The sequence below is a fragment of the Leptodactylus fuscus genome, chromosome 3 (genome assembly GCF_031893055.1).
Source record: "Leptodactylus fuscus isolate aLepFus1 chromosome 3, aLepFus1.hap2, whole genome shotgun sequence".
NCBI classification, from domain to species: Eukaryota; Metazoa; Chordata; class Amphibia; order Anura; family Leptodactylidae; genus Leptodactylus; species Leptodactylus fuscus.
In genome coordinates, this window is record NC_134267.1 from 127,244,884 (window position 1) to 127,258,867 (window position 13,984).

At 38.3% G+C, this 13,984-nt stretch overlaps 1 protein-coding gene across 4 annotated transcripts in view; it reads right to left on the reverse strand.

The window, feature by feature from the left end:
• Positions 1–13,984, reverse strand: part of MYO6 (myosin VI) — a 227,019-nt gene that overhangs the window by 134,850 nt on the left and 78,185 nt on the right. For all 4 annotated transcript variants that reach the window (XM_075268294.1, XM_075268293.1, XM_075268292.1 and 1 more), the window contains exons 11-12: positions 12,897–13,077; positions 7,983–8,127 (exon numbers count right to left, since the gene is read on the reverse strand). In XM_075268294.1, the coding sequence (XP_075124395.1) occupies positions 7,983–8,127; positions 12,897–13,077 (326 nt within the window). The remainder of the gene's footprint in view (positions 1–7,982; positions 8,128–12,896; positions 13,078–13,984) is intronic.

Here is a 13,984-nt window from a genome sequence, read left to right on the forward strand (position 1 = left end):
TTACATCTCTATCATAGCAATGTTCAAGAATATGGAACAATGATGTAGCAACTCATAACCTATGAAAAAGGTCCAATAGTTAGCCCTACGCTAGTCAAAACCCAGTGCCCTTATACCATCAAAAATAACAATGCAGGATGTCATAGTACTCAACAATACATTCAGAAGATTATTGTTTGGATATTTTATTTGCCTTCTCTTTAAGGTTCCAATCCATGTTCCTCCTATCTCCAATTATTGAAATGGATAAAGAGGAGAATAAACTCAAGGAATAAATAGATGAAGAACACCAGTAGACTCACTCTACTTTTCCCATCTTATCCCAGCTGAACAAAAATAAGATTCCATTTTCCAACATACGGCACTTAGCTGTCATCTCCATACGCTGGGCACTTGTGTAGTGTAGACTTTGAAACAAATGTGGGCATGTGACGGCAGACAGATTTCCTTACACTTTGCAGCATATTATTAGCACTAAGTTTGTCCGTGCTAATTATGAAGCCAATTTATGAGCTGAGTACAGGATAGAAAAGCTCATCCACAGAGCTAATATTTGCCAAGGCAGCTGCTTAACGCTCTGAATACATAAACAATCCAGAAATGAATCAGAAATGTAACAAGCACATGCTGTGTATGCAGTCAGCGCAATCCCCGGAGTATGGACAACAGAAACGCCTTGCATATTTTTTACTAAATTCGGTAGCACTTACTGATAGTGTATCTACCTACGTGACATTGGGATCCTCTATTATGTAAGAGGACAGGCAGTGAATCAACATAAACCTTGGGGATTAGCCATGCTGATCTGTGATTATCAGGAGACACTGTCAAGGTACACTACCATCTCTATACTTATGAGGCTGCTGTCACTTCTGCTTGTCACATGATAAATTACCAGAATCTAAGATTGCTCTAAGCGCTACTAGAACAGTACTGAGGATAATTTTGCTGCTGTCATTTATCCAATATATTCTATAACCCCATGCAGACATGTATATCTATTGTACTGCATTGCCGCAATTAGTATGACAGATTGTCATGTAATGACTGCTTTGTGTTCTTTCACTCCATAACTGACAATGTACTATGTTATAGTATTATTAGAAGGAAAGCATTTTACCTTTATAAAAACAAACAAACAAACAAAAAACCTATACATATGCTAGCAAATGCAGTGGAGTTTCCAGTGGCTGCTCTGCTCCTAAACTACCGGTGATGCTATGCCACAGTGTCGTATTGGCACACGCACGACAGCCATCAGTCTACAGATGCCCTTCTACTAGGGCATAATTATTAAAAAAAGAAAAAGTGAACCCCCTCCCCCCCAAAAAAAAACAAACAAACAAAAAAAAACCTAAAAATTTAAAACAGGATGCCTTGTCCCATCCAATTTTCTATAACTCATTCCAGAAAACTGGTGTAAGTTGTACAGTATATAAAATCTACGCCAGTCCCTGACTTGCAAATATTTTTTATTTTAGCGCAAGAGATCTTAGACGATGTGCCAAAGCTACTAAGAGGCCATATCTCGCTCCAGCAGGGAATTAATTAAGACTGGTGTAAGAGACGTCAGTCTTAGTAAATTACCCTCGACTTCAGCAGTTTCCACTGTTGTATGGTGAACTCTAAAACTGAATGGGAAGAAGGAAATTATCATCAATAGGGGTCACCCAAATTTTCATCTTTGTTATGGTGGGCCTAATTCCATCTACTATATGATGTAGTTTGTATTGTGACACAGCGCATATCAATAACATAATGTATATAGACATCAAACCAGAAAACAAGTAACTGATAATTTCTCTGGAAGGAAAAATGTTTATTTGTGCATTCTTTCATGCAGAGGTCTCCATTATCATAAACCAAACCCATTACATACTGCTTAAAGGGGTTGGCCATTTTTAGACCAATATTGAGAAACAAACATTATTGTTTGTACAACAAAAAGATATACGATTTTCCAATATACTTTCTGTATCAATTCATCACAGTTTTTTTAGATCTCTGCTTCTTGTCACTCAGTTTGTTACTTCCAGTGGATAAAAGTCTGACCATGGTCATGTGATTTATGGTCCAGGGTCATGTGATGAGCACACAGGTGCCGCTCGTTACCAGGCAGATGTCTGATTACTAAGCTGTGACTGTAACGAGCGGCACCTGTGTGACCATCACATGACCATGGACTGTGTATCACATGACCATGGACTGTGTATCACATGACCATGGTCAAGGTTTCACCCACTAGAGGTAAGCAGAATGGATGACAGCAAGCAGAGATCTAGAAAACTGTGAGGAATTGATACAGAAAGTATATTGGAAAATTGTACAACTTTTTATTATACAAACCATAACATTTGTCTCTCAATATTGCTCTGAAAGTGGCCAATCCCTTTAAGTCCCCCTTTAAAAACTGTTGAAATTCATTTCTTGCACTTTTTAGGTAAAGTCATTTATAAGTAAATTAGCAAGACATACAGATGTAAGGATGACTCTGTGCAACTTGACACTTGTGTATTTTATGCGGATTTTAAGACAATTGGAATTTTTATGTTTTAACCTAAAGATCAGAATGGGATCTCTTCAGGCCTACGAACGCTTAGGCCCAGTTCACATCTGCATTTAGTATTCCATTCAGGGAGTCTGCTTAGGGACCCACTGAACAGAATACCAAACGTGTAAACAAGCGGTGAGCTTATGAAAGCACCCTACAGACTATAATGGGGTCCGTATGTTTTCCGCACAAATCATGTGGAGAGAAAAGTAGTTCATTAACTACTTTTCTCTCGTGCGGAAAACACACAGACTCCATTATAGTCTATGGGGTCCATGTGCTTTCATAAGCTCACCGCTTGTCAATGCATTTGGTATTTCGTTCAAGGGGGTCCCCAAGCAGACTCCCCGAACATAATTGCAAATGCAGATGTGAAGCAGGCTTTACAACAATTAGTATGTTTGTATATGGCAATATGAGACTTAAAGAGGACCTTTCATCAGATCGGGCACATGCAGTTTTATATACTGCTGGAAATCTGACAGTGCGCTGAATTCAGAGCACTATCGGCTTTCCTGATCTGTGCCCGGTGTGAAGCGCTATCGGTCCCGGTACTGTAGGGCTTTACAGTCAGAAGGGCGTTTCTGACACTTAGCCAGGGACACCCTTCTGCCCAGCAGCACCTATCGCGCTGTACTGTGGAGCGGGGAGGAACGCCCCCTCCCCTCCTGATAATACTCGTCTATGGACAAGCACTGTGAGCAGAGGGAGGGGGCGTTCCTCCCCGCTCCAGCAGTATATAAAACTGCATGTGCCCGATCTGATGAAAGGTCCTCTTTAAGAGTGAACTGATTAAATTAGTAAACTGCTTTATGTCTGCTCTAAAGATTGTAACATACAAAACTACAAACATCTTTGGAAAATAACACAAATTTCATACAGTTTGGACTCAATGATATACTTGAAACCAGTCAAATTACAAATCTGTGAAGCAGCGGATGAAACTAAGCAAAATTGCTGATGAAAAGTCAATGAAGCTTTGAAAATCTATGAGTTTATTGAGATTTGCAATTCATATGATCAATATTCTCTGGATAGCAAAGATGGAGGAAAACCAGAAGGGAAGAGAGTAACTTCTAATTAACTGCCAACGTGCACAACTATTTGTCCCCAAAGGCACAAAAGGGAAACCCAGTGAAAACCGGATAATTAGTTAGACAGCAAGTCCAAGGCCACACTTACACAGGGGGGTGTATGGAGCCAGGTTTACGGCAGATGTGCCTGCCGGCAAATTATAAATTCAACCAACTCAGGACAATTCTCTGTTTTACAGGAAAATATGGAAAGAATGTTCTTTCGGTCAAATACAGGGATTCCTAAAAAGGTGGTGCGCAGGAGATGTCTGCACATAAAAAAGTAATAACAAATTGTATAACATTTGTTAATTTTAGTTACTGTAATTGATTTCATATACAACTAATGATAAAATAAGGAACAGACATGCTCCAATTCCAAATAATTTGGGCAAAAAGTCAATCTTTAAAAGAAAAGGAAAATGTTCATGTTTCATAAATGTTGTTTATGGATGTGGTGAAATGACTAATGGAGTCTATGTACACCTGTCATGTCCACAGACTAGCGATGAAGCTAAGCGTCTGAGGTGGTAAGGCTAGCAGGCAAGTATCAGGATGACACATATGAGGGGACAGTGTATATGACAGGTAGAGGTGGTGCTATCTGTAACTTCCTTGTTCTTCCTACCCCCTTTATTGGCAATGCTGGGGAGCTTGACTGGCAGGAAAGTGAACCATGTCCCTAGCAGAAAGCAATACACTACATCCCTGTGACAGGGGTTCCTTCGTTTGGGTATACCAGCTATGTTTTAATATTCAAAGACAAAACAGGGCAGTCCAGGAACATTAAAAGCTATTTGGCTAGTTTGCAAATAAAATTTAACAAAAAAAATAAACACTAATCCAGAATAATTAGGAAAGCAGTACCATTGTCCCGATTTCAGTACCTGACAGACTGCTGAGGTTCACCTGGTAATTTCATTTCCAGCTATTGCTCTATTAATGAGTAACATAAGTTTAGCTTGCCCTAGATGAGTCTTTAGAGAGCAGCTAAACTTTCAATATGTTTTGATTATTAACACATTTTAGCTCCTTCCTGTGAAAATGGATAAAGTAGATTAGAAACTGTATTAGTTATAAAAATGTTGCCAGAAAATTAAAAGCTGTTAGGTTTCATTATGATTTAAAACATATAACATTTATTAAAGGGCATGTTTACTAACTACAAGCTTTTCATTGTTCAGTAGGCGCCATCCCACTGATCTCAGCACAGTTGGAATCTTTTCTCCAGTCCCCACTTCTGACAGTTGCAGCGCCCATTATGCCAGTTGGGCTCTTGGCTGTCAGGTAGGTGTTCCCAGGCTGGGTGGTCCAGTTCAGGATTGCCCACCTGACAGTAGAGAGCCAAGTTATCATATTAGGTGCTGAAAAAGTGTTTTGGAAACAGTCGACGACTGCCTATTAAAGGAAGCCAAGTGTTGGTGCGGGTGGCGAAAGAACTTCCTTAATAAAGGATACGGACATAATACAGGCACCTCAAGCCTGGTGACATATTCACTGTAAGTGATTCAACACAATAGAACATGAAAACACCATAGTACAATGATCATGCCGCTAAATTCTAGGTTTATTGGACAGACTACTACATGCCACTGCTACTACCTTATAAACAGATAAAAGAGTTTATAAAATTTTAACCAAATACAAAACAACTACGTGGCTTGGATGCTTGTTTGCATTCTGAAATAGCACCCATTATTAATTTGGTAAGCAGATTTATGGTATTTTCTACAGATGGAAAGTCTATGAGAAATCTGCAACTGGGGGGAATCCCATTTTAAAATAGTGACTTCCCAAAAGCCAGTGCTACAGGTAACTGGCAACATGTACTGTGACTTAAACAAAACGTAGATCTGATATAATACATTGCTATTTTATGTATCTTTGGAGGAATTGGATAAATTCCAATCTGTTGATAAATTGGCGCCCTCTATTGATTATTCATATAGGCTGTAGTGATACTCATCAGTTTAGATGAAAACATACAAAAGCTGACAGCCAATCACAGAATGCCTACGGGCTAATCCAGATGGGTGCACTGATAGAAACCGCTCACAACATATTCCCAATGACACATGATGGCAGCTTTCTGCTCCATGTATGTGTGCAGGTCAAACAGAAAATGTGCACAAGAATTTTCAACAGCTTGTAAACCACAGATATAATCAGAACTGGATACTCAGGATAGAATATTTATTTTATATTCTGATACACAGTATAACTATATACGACCAAATGCAAGCTTAACTAAAGCAAAATACTGAAAAATCTTGAACAACTGTTTATACATGGTTGTAAATAAAAGGGGACAATTGGTCCATTCCTGATGTTCCCTATTATTGCAGGTTTATCTCCACAGGACTACTCCTAGCCAGTTTGTGGAGAGCATTACCTCCAGTGAAGTAATCCAGTCAAGTGATCTCTGCTTCCCCATCTGTGAAGTAAGTAAATCCTGACAGGACTCTTCGAAATATCAGTAAAAGTCCTACTTTTTCCGTTCACACAGTGATCAACAACCTTCTCTGTTTACTTCGATACAGGAAAAGTTGTCAATGGTTGTGCATGCGCAGGGTCAGCAGGATTCACTGACGCTCCTATGAAGAATTATTCTGGTCTTGCTACATATCATATGAATGAATCCAAACTATGTAACCCAAAAATAAAGCAAACTAGTATCCAAAAACCAGTATAAACATAAGCATAAAAGAAACCAGAGACCAAGGTATAAAAAGCGTTTCGCTTCCTGATGAAGCCGCTTCTGGCGAAAAGTGCATCAGGCATGTAACTATTTGTCCCATTGGTGGTGCAGAGGTGTCCCCTTCTTGGTGGCTAACTGACTGTAAACATGTCTGTAGATATGTACCAGTAGATGGTCTTACATGTGTTCCTATGTTTATTATTTTGCTTATTTTTGCTATTATGTCTGTTTACTGGCTACACATGTATTACTAGTTAGGTATTCCATTATTATCATCTCATTATATCTTCTGGTTACTTCCTGCACTTACTTTTGAGAACATAAGGGGATTCTCTGTACACCTCTTATTGTAAGGGTTCGCACTATTTGTCCGCTACTTTGTGGTGGACCATCCTCTGTTTGTCTTCCTATGTCTTATATGTTTTTTACTTTTTGGTATTTAATAAATAGATCTTTATATTATTTGTTTACCTTGGACTCTGGTTTCTTTTTTGCTTACACATCATATGAACCCATATCTCGATCACTTCTCCCATTCTGCCCTCAGAAAGAAGAAAATCACTTCATTGGTTTGCTTTATATAGAAGAGCAGTGGAATGGAAATGCCTTACTACATTTTTGCAATATGCTGTTCAGCTGGCAAATATGTTCTAGTGTGAATCTAGTGATATAAAACTTAAAAACACTACAAATAAGGCATGTATTTTTTCATCTGAAGCATAAGCTCGCTTTACACATATCTGTCAGGGAACTGAGTAAGTGATGAATTCAGAATACATTGAAATACTGGTAGGAGAGATGTGATAATAGTGTAACAGAGAATATAACACTCCCTATTACTACTTTTAGTAGTCTTTTTTATAGTATAGTATAAAGACTACTTTTAGTAGTCTTTAATATATATATATATATATATATATATATATATATATATATATATATATATAGTATATATAGTACAAGCATCAAATTCAAATTATTTCTTTAGGAAAAGCAAAAAAATCTTCATAATAGTTAATACTGGGAAAAAAACAGACAACATTACATATATTTCATTATGCGCCAAAACTTCTGCAAAACTAAAAGGAGGACGAAATTAAATATATACTGAGTACATAAACAAGCAACCGATCTGTGTCATCTGAATAGAGTCACATAAGTAGCTCTTGCATCAGAGAATTGAGTATTTTATAGGAGCCAGGTTGTAAACCTTGAAAAAGCTTCTGCAGTCTTGCCATTTTCTAGAAGTCTAGGTTAATACATAAGAACATACTCCAGTGGTATCCTGAGTGCAGTGTCAATGGCTGACATTCTCATATACCACAAAATGAGAAGAGATCAGAGTACTGTATCTAGAGCGTACTGTGTTACATTGCCAGGTCCTGTATACAGAAGAAGAAACTGTAACCTGCGACAGACATATTATACAGCACAGCTTGGCATAGGTAAGGATAGCCCATCATTTCTATCAGATTTAATAATGCCAGTCTCACTTCTCAGGTTTCGTCAGCTGTTACAAAGCAAAGCGATAAGAAAAGAAAGGTTTCAAGGAGCAGAGCATTTTTATCCAGGAGGAAGATGTCGCTCTGGAGAAATATTGCCTGCCATTTAATTGTTTGCATTGAAGGAGTGGAGAGAAATAGCAGGAAAACATTCTTACTTAATAACTGTGCCTTTGGTGCCCCCTGCCGTTGTAAGCATGACCCGAGTGGTTAGACTGACTCGCAGATCATCTTCATCCAGCCCAAGGAGTGCAGAGCAGTATTCTAATGATTTGCTCGATTTGTTCTTTAGTGTACAGCCACCTGGTGTTCAACACAAGAGAAATGTCAGCAAAATACAATAGTGTAGACAGGGGCATAATTGGTTAACAGCATTTGGCATCAAGCCTAGCTCACAGGCATTTGTCCGGAAGATCCATTCTATACAATCTGCTCTTTTAAAAACACTGTATATGACAAAAACAGCAAGCAGCTGGAAAACAACAGAGTAAATGTGTACTGTGCTCTAGAAGAAAAACTGGGAATGAAAAGGTTAGAGAGGTGCTTCAACGCTGCATGAAATAACAGAGCTACGGTTTTCTTCTACGTATGAAAAGAAAATGCCATTTGCAGGCCATAGAAAGTAGCGAATGCTAACAAAGAATGTTATATTGCACCAAGTGCTCCATTTCTCTCAAGTGCCATCACAAGAACACACAACAGCACAATGTGCCAATCCAATGTAATAATATATAAGATATGGGGACCCACCTGTCTATTAAAGCTTTGGTCACATTGCCTTTTTATCCGTTGTTCTGATCCATCATAGGATCAGAACAAAAGGACTGAAACACTGAGAATGACGGATGCAGATGGAACAACCTTCCCTTTGCATCTGTTACCATTCACTCAAAGATGGAAGCTTTCTTCTGTCATGTTAGACTAGCTTACCGTCTAATGTATATGGGATTGATAAGGGGTTGACTCCTAGCATGCATATTTAATTTATATCTAAACATGGGAGTGGGGAATACAATAGGAGACAGTGGCTATCTAAAGTGTAGAACTAGTTTGAGGCTGAGATAGATGAGCTAACCTATCTTCTAGAGATACATAGGAAAAGAATGTATTTATTTAAAAAAAAAAAAAAAAAAAGATTTTTTTTCCACTTTGTTTTACTTAAAAAAAAAAAAAAAAAAAAAAAAAATCTTGTAATTTTAGGTAGCGAATATCTCTAATAATTAATGCGACTTCAGATTAATCTGACTGGCTTGAGAAAATGAATCTGACACTTCGCATTTTTGTTACTAAACAGCATATTGAACATGTCAAAACTGGCATACTTCATGTATAACTAAACTCTCTCAGTATGACAAAAAGCATGTAAAAATTCTAAACTAGATAAAAAAAAAAAAAAATCTATCATGAGGAAATATGTATCAGGTTAGGTACATATGTCTGTCAGAGATTCTTCTGGTAGAGATTTTGTAAAAAAAAAAATACCATGAAGACCTTTCTCATCTGGCAAAATGACAAACCCTGTTAGAACCAATGGGCTCTGTCCGCTCCACTGGACTCAGTCATTCAAAGGATTCATCTTTAGTGTCTTGTTACTTGAACAGAAAAATAGAAAAAAAAAAACACTAAAGATGTGACTCCAATTTGTAGACGTGAACTTAAAGGGGTTTTCTGACCCTAAACTAATTTTTCATACTGCTTCAGGTATCAGCTGGAAGCCTCACTGTTGCCTCAGGTTTTGTTATGAATGGAAAAATGTCTATTTTTTATACATTGATGAAGAAGAAACAAACCTACTGATAAAGTCTATCACCACATGAGCAAAATGAACTTAAATAAGTAGTTAACATTTAAAATTAAAGGGAGTCCATTGCCAGAGCCCAGTCTGCTGCATGTGAATATAACAAACTTTGTAAAGTATCTTACTTAGCAACCATATTTCATCTCTAGCGATCAAGCAGAGGTACTCTGTACATATTATGTTACGGAGAATGGGGGGACTGCTATTGTAAAACACACAATGAACTGCATCGGCTATACTCTGCTACTCTGTGACTTCTTAACACTACTAGGTTTCAAGATAAGAGGCTATTAGAGCAGAGAATGAAGCAATAAATCAATCAAACAACGTCTTCCTCCCCCCTCATCTCTCCATATATTTATGAGTGGGAGCTAGGTATGGATACCTATTTTATGCAAACAGACTGATAAGGTGAAATGTATACATGCTGCTCATTATTGCCATTAATATAGGAGTAGGGAGTATAAGTATGACATAGAGTAGTTTCAGAAATATAAGATCTGAATAACATTTCACTACCTAGCCATGATATGTAAGGAACTGACCAGTTAGAGTGTACATGTTTAACTTCTGCAAGTAATGGAAGGTAATTGGTTTTATAAAACTACAGGAGAAGAAGTCAGCTCAAAGCTCAAATATCGGAGAGGATTTTTACACCTATGAAAGGGCGACAATCGCTTGCTCAGTAAGCCATAGTGGAGGAGAAAGGGGTGGAATACTTCCAATATTTCTGATTTTGAATCATTTAACGTTTAATGAGATTTTGTGGCCATTGTTTTATGCCTTAAATGAATGTTTCCAATAAGGATGGCGAAAGTAGGATTGCCATTGGAAATGTGATAGGAAGGTAATAAGGTGCCAAGCCAGGTTGAAATAGACAGTCATGATTAACAAAAGCAGGTTTTGTGGGAAGTCAAAGTTCAACAAAACTGAGAGGTCCAGTCCAGTCATATGCCTACCTGGTATTGGTGGATAAAAGAGTTAAAGGGATTAGTTCTGAATGGCAATACCACACCAGAGACACGGTTCTCACTTTTACCCCATACAATTGTTCAGGGTCAATCAAGGACAGCAGAATAGTCGCATGGAGTGAAATCATTTAGGATAGTTTAACATCTGTATATAGAGGTGAAATAGGGCAGTAACTCTCACATACATTTTACTCATTCTTATTATTGGGTATAGGAGTGACATGTACCCCAAAATACTGACAGGGAAGGGGATTACAGCCAGGGCTTTGCACATTTTTCACATCTGCAGTAGGTAGGGAAGGAGGATGGCTTTAAAGGGGTTCTATCATTGGGAAAAGTCATTTTTAGCTAAGCACATACTTGCATAGCCTTTAGAAAGGCTATTCCACACATACCTTTTGTATGTAAATCCCCTCAGCAGTTTTTGAATGAGTCACTTTTTATTCATATGCTAATTAGCCTTCTCTGTGCACTCCGGAAGTGTCTGCTATTCTCTCTGTGTATGAGAGCAGAGAGGCTGCTGTGCTGATGACTCATCTGCCTGCTCTCATACACAGAGAATAGCAGACAGTGTTCACAGACGCTTCCGGACTGCACGGAGAAGGCTAATTAGCATATGAATAAAATCTGACTCATTCAAAAACTACTGGGGCGATTTACATACAAAAGGTAGGTGTGGAATAGCCTTTCTATAGGCTATGCAAGTATGTGCTTAGCTAAAAATGACTTTTCCCAATGATAGAGCCCCTTTAAAGAATTTATAATACAAAAGCATAGTCAGATAGCAAACTAATGATGACATCAGGGGTACTGGCCAAGTGAATGTGTGAACATATACTCAAGGTGTTGGTATGAGCTGGGATGGTTGAATTAATATGGTAAAATACTCCACAAGGGGCCTAGGTGCTGTACGTGTTTGTCAAGTACTTGACTAGATTACAGTTCCTGACGTCGTGAGCGAGCTAACCAACAACAACTACACGGAGATGTTAAAATCTCCTGCTAATGCACGTAATCCTTCTGCAAAATGGAGAAGGAGAGAGAGAGAGAGAGAGAGAGAGAGAGAGTGCGAGAGAGAGAAAGAAAAAGAGAAAGAAAGATGCAGAAGCCATAGGGTCTGAGCGGTAATAGGGTCTTTGATAAATAATTTTTATCCAAAAAAATCACTTGTGGTAATTCCATTAACACAGCAAATACCAGTCCAGTGAAACTGTACTATGTAAGGTTTATTGTGACTGAAGATCTGATGTTAGGAAGTTGAGTTGCTGATATGTGCAGTGCTTTTCTACTACTGAGATAAAACATAAGACTCTTGAGTAATCTCAAGTGCAGCACAAGTACACTTAACAGTTAGAGTAACTTACAAGCTGTTCTAAAGTTTGGCATTAGTCTTCAGAACATTTTCGAACTGCTCATAAGATTTTCCTCCATGCATAGAACTCCTTCACAGAATTACTTATTCTACTTGTGCTTCACCCTGCCCTTACCTTCTCTGCTTAAAACCATCTAAATCCCCCAGTGAGTAAGTGATAAAACTTTTATCGAGGTACACATCTGACTTTAGGAAAAACTCCATCTGAAGTCATATTACAGCCTGCGTCCATCAAACACAACTTTATTTCTTATGAGTCCCTGAGTAGAATGATGAATAATTCCCTTCGCTTTCACAACAGACAAATAATCTGACTTTCTTTCGTCAAACCACGGTAAACCAAGGGCGAAAGCCAGCCCCATAATGGTACTAAGAAACAAGTCTGCTATTGCATTACGCCTTATCTATTAAAATCTGGTGCAATGTCTGTATTTATTATAGGGCTCTATTGGCACAGTGTATTTAACCCTTAATGGCAAGAACGAAGAACAGCATCTCTGTCGCTTATGATATAAGCCCTGAAAGGAACACAGAGAGACAGCTCTTGTGAGGGTGCCCATCTGTCACCTCGACCACTGACTTGTGAAAGGAGTCGCTCTGCAGTACACCTGCATTGCAGCAGTCACACAACAGTGCATTTTTATTGTTTCCTAAAGACCTTTACAAATCAAATGTGCAGATGGCTCTTTCATTTGCTTGTAATGATATCACCCTTTCCATTTACTCATAGAGCAGAGAGTTTTGAAAATTCATTTTTCTTTCAGACCTTGTCCTTAGTGTACTATCTGAGGGAAATTTCCACAGGTAATTTAAAGTACATTTTATTCCCTTCCCTTTTAAAAGAACATTGTGCTGTGTGACTCAAATCAAACTCGCAGCCTTTCAGATGACATTTACACTGATAGAATAATAGAATAAAATGTCTTCTAACCAGAGGTGCTCCCAGCTTCTTCAAAATCAATATTTCCAAGGTGTAGGACACCAGCAACCACTCGAAAGAGATCAAGCTTCTCTGTGTCATCCAAGCCAATCTTTTTCATGGCGACACACATTCGATTGAAATCTCCGTGATCATCTAAAAGCGGGTCTTTTAGAGAGCCAAGTTTGAGGTACTACAAAATAAAAATGTAGATTAGAATAATGGTATGAATACAGTCTAAATCAGAGAATACAAGAAAAGGAGGGCGTACAAGCAAGACTTAAAGGGGTTGTCTGGGAACAGAAAAAAAAATGCAAATTTTTCCATTATTCCTTTCCTAGGGCTATGTTTGATATTGAAGCTCAGTCTCAAAGAAAAAAGAAGAGCTGCAATACCGCACACACCCTAATAAGAAAGGGTGGCACTGTTGCTGCACATTTTGTTTTTTTAATCCTGGAAACCCCTTTAAACCAAAACATGTACTCATCAGCAACATATCAAAAGGCAGCCATTTTGTGAGATGAATCAACGTCCATGAGAAGGCAGCAGATCATTTCCCAAGAAACTATTACCACTTAATGCCCTGCTTTGGAGGTACATGGGCTAATACTGAGGTTAAGGAAACTGAGAAATGGGGAGTTGTTTGGTTGTCGGCTTACATTGCAGAACTACATTAGCTGTTTGTCTGCATCAACATTTGACGTTGTTAGTCCTAGCAGAAATATCATTTATGAATACAGAGTCATATGCAGACATAGTATAACTCTCCCAATCTCAGTTTTTCAGACACTTCACCATCTCACGCTCCCCTATATAAGAGGGTGTTATATGCAATCACACAGTATCTATAATACAGCATAGAGAATTAGATCTCTGCCAGTTCCCTAAAATACATATACTAGCAGAACTGCATAAGCTGCAAGGAGTGATCTGAAGCAAAAGGTACTAAATAAGATTCCCTGTAGCTTGCCAGCACACTACAGACTTTTACAGAACAGTCTGTATCTTAAAGTCCTATTCACATTTTGGAAGAAACAACTTATAGCCTCTTAATTCTTCTCATACAGAAAATGTTGGGGAAAGGAGGCTCAGCCATAAAG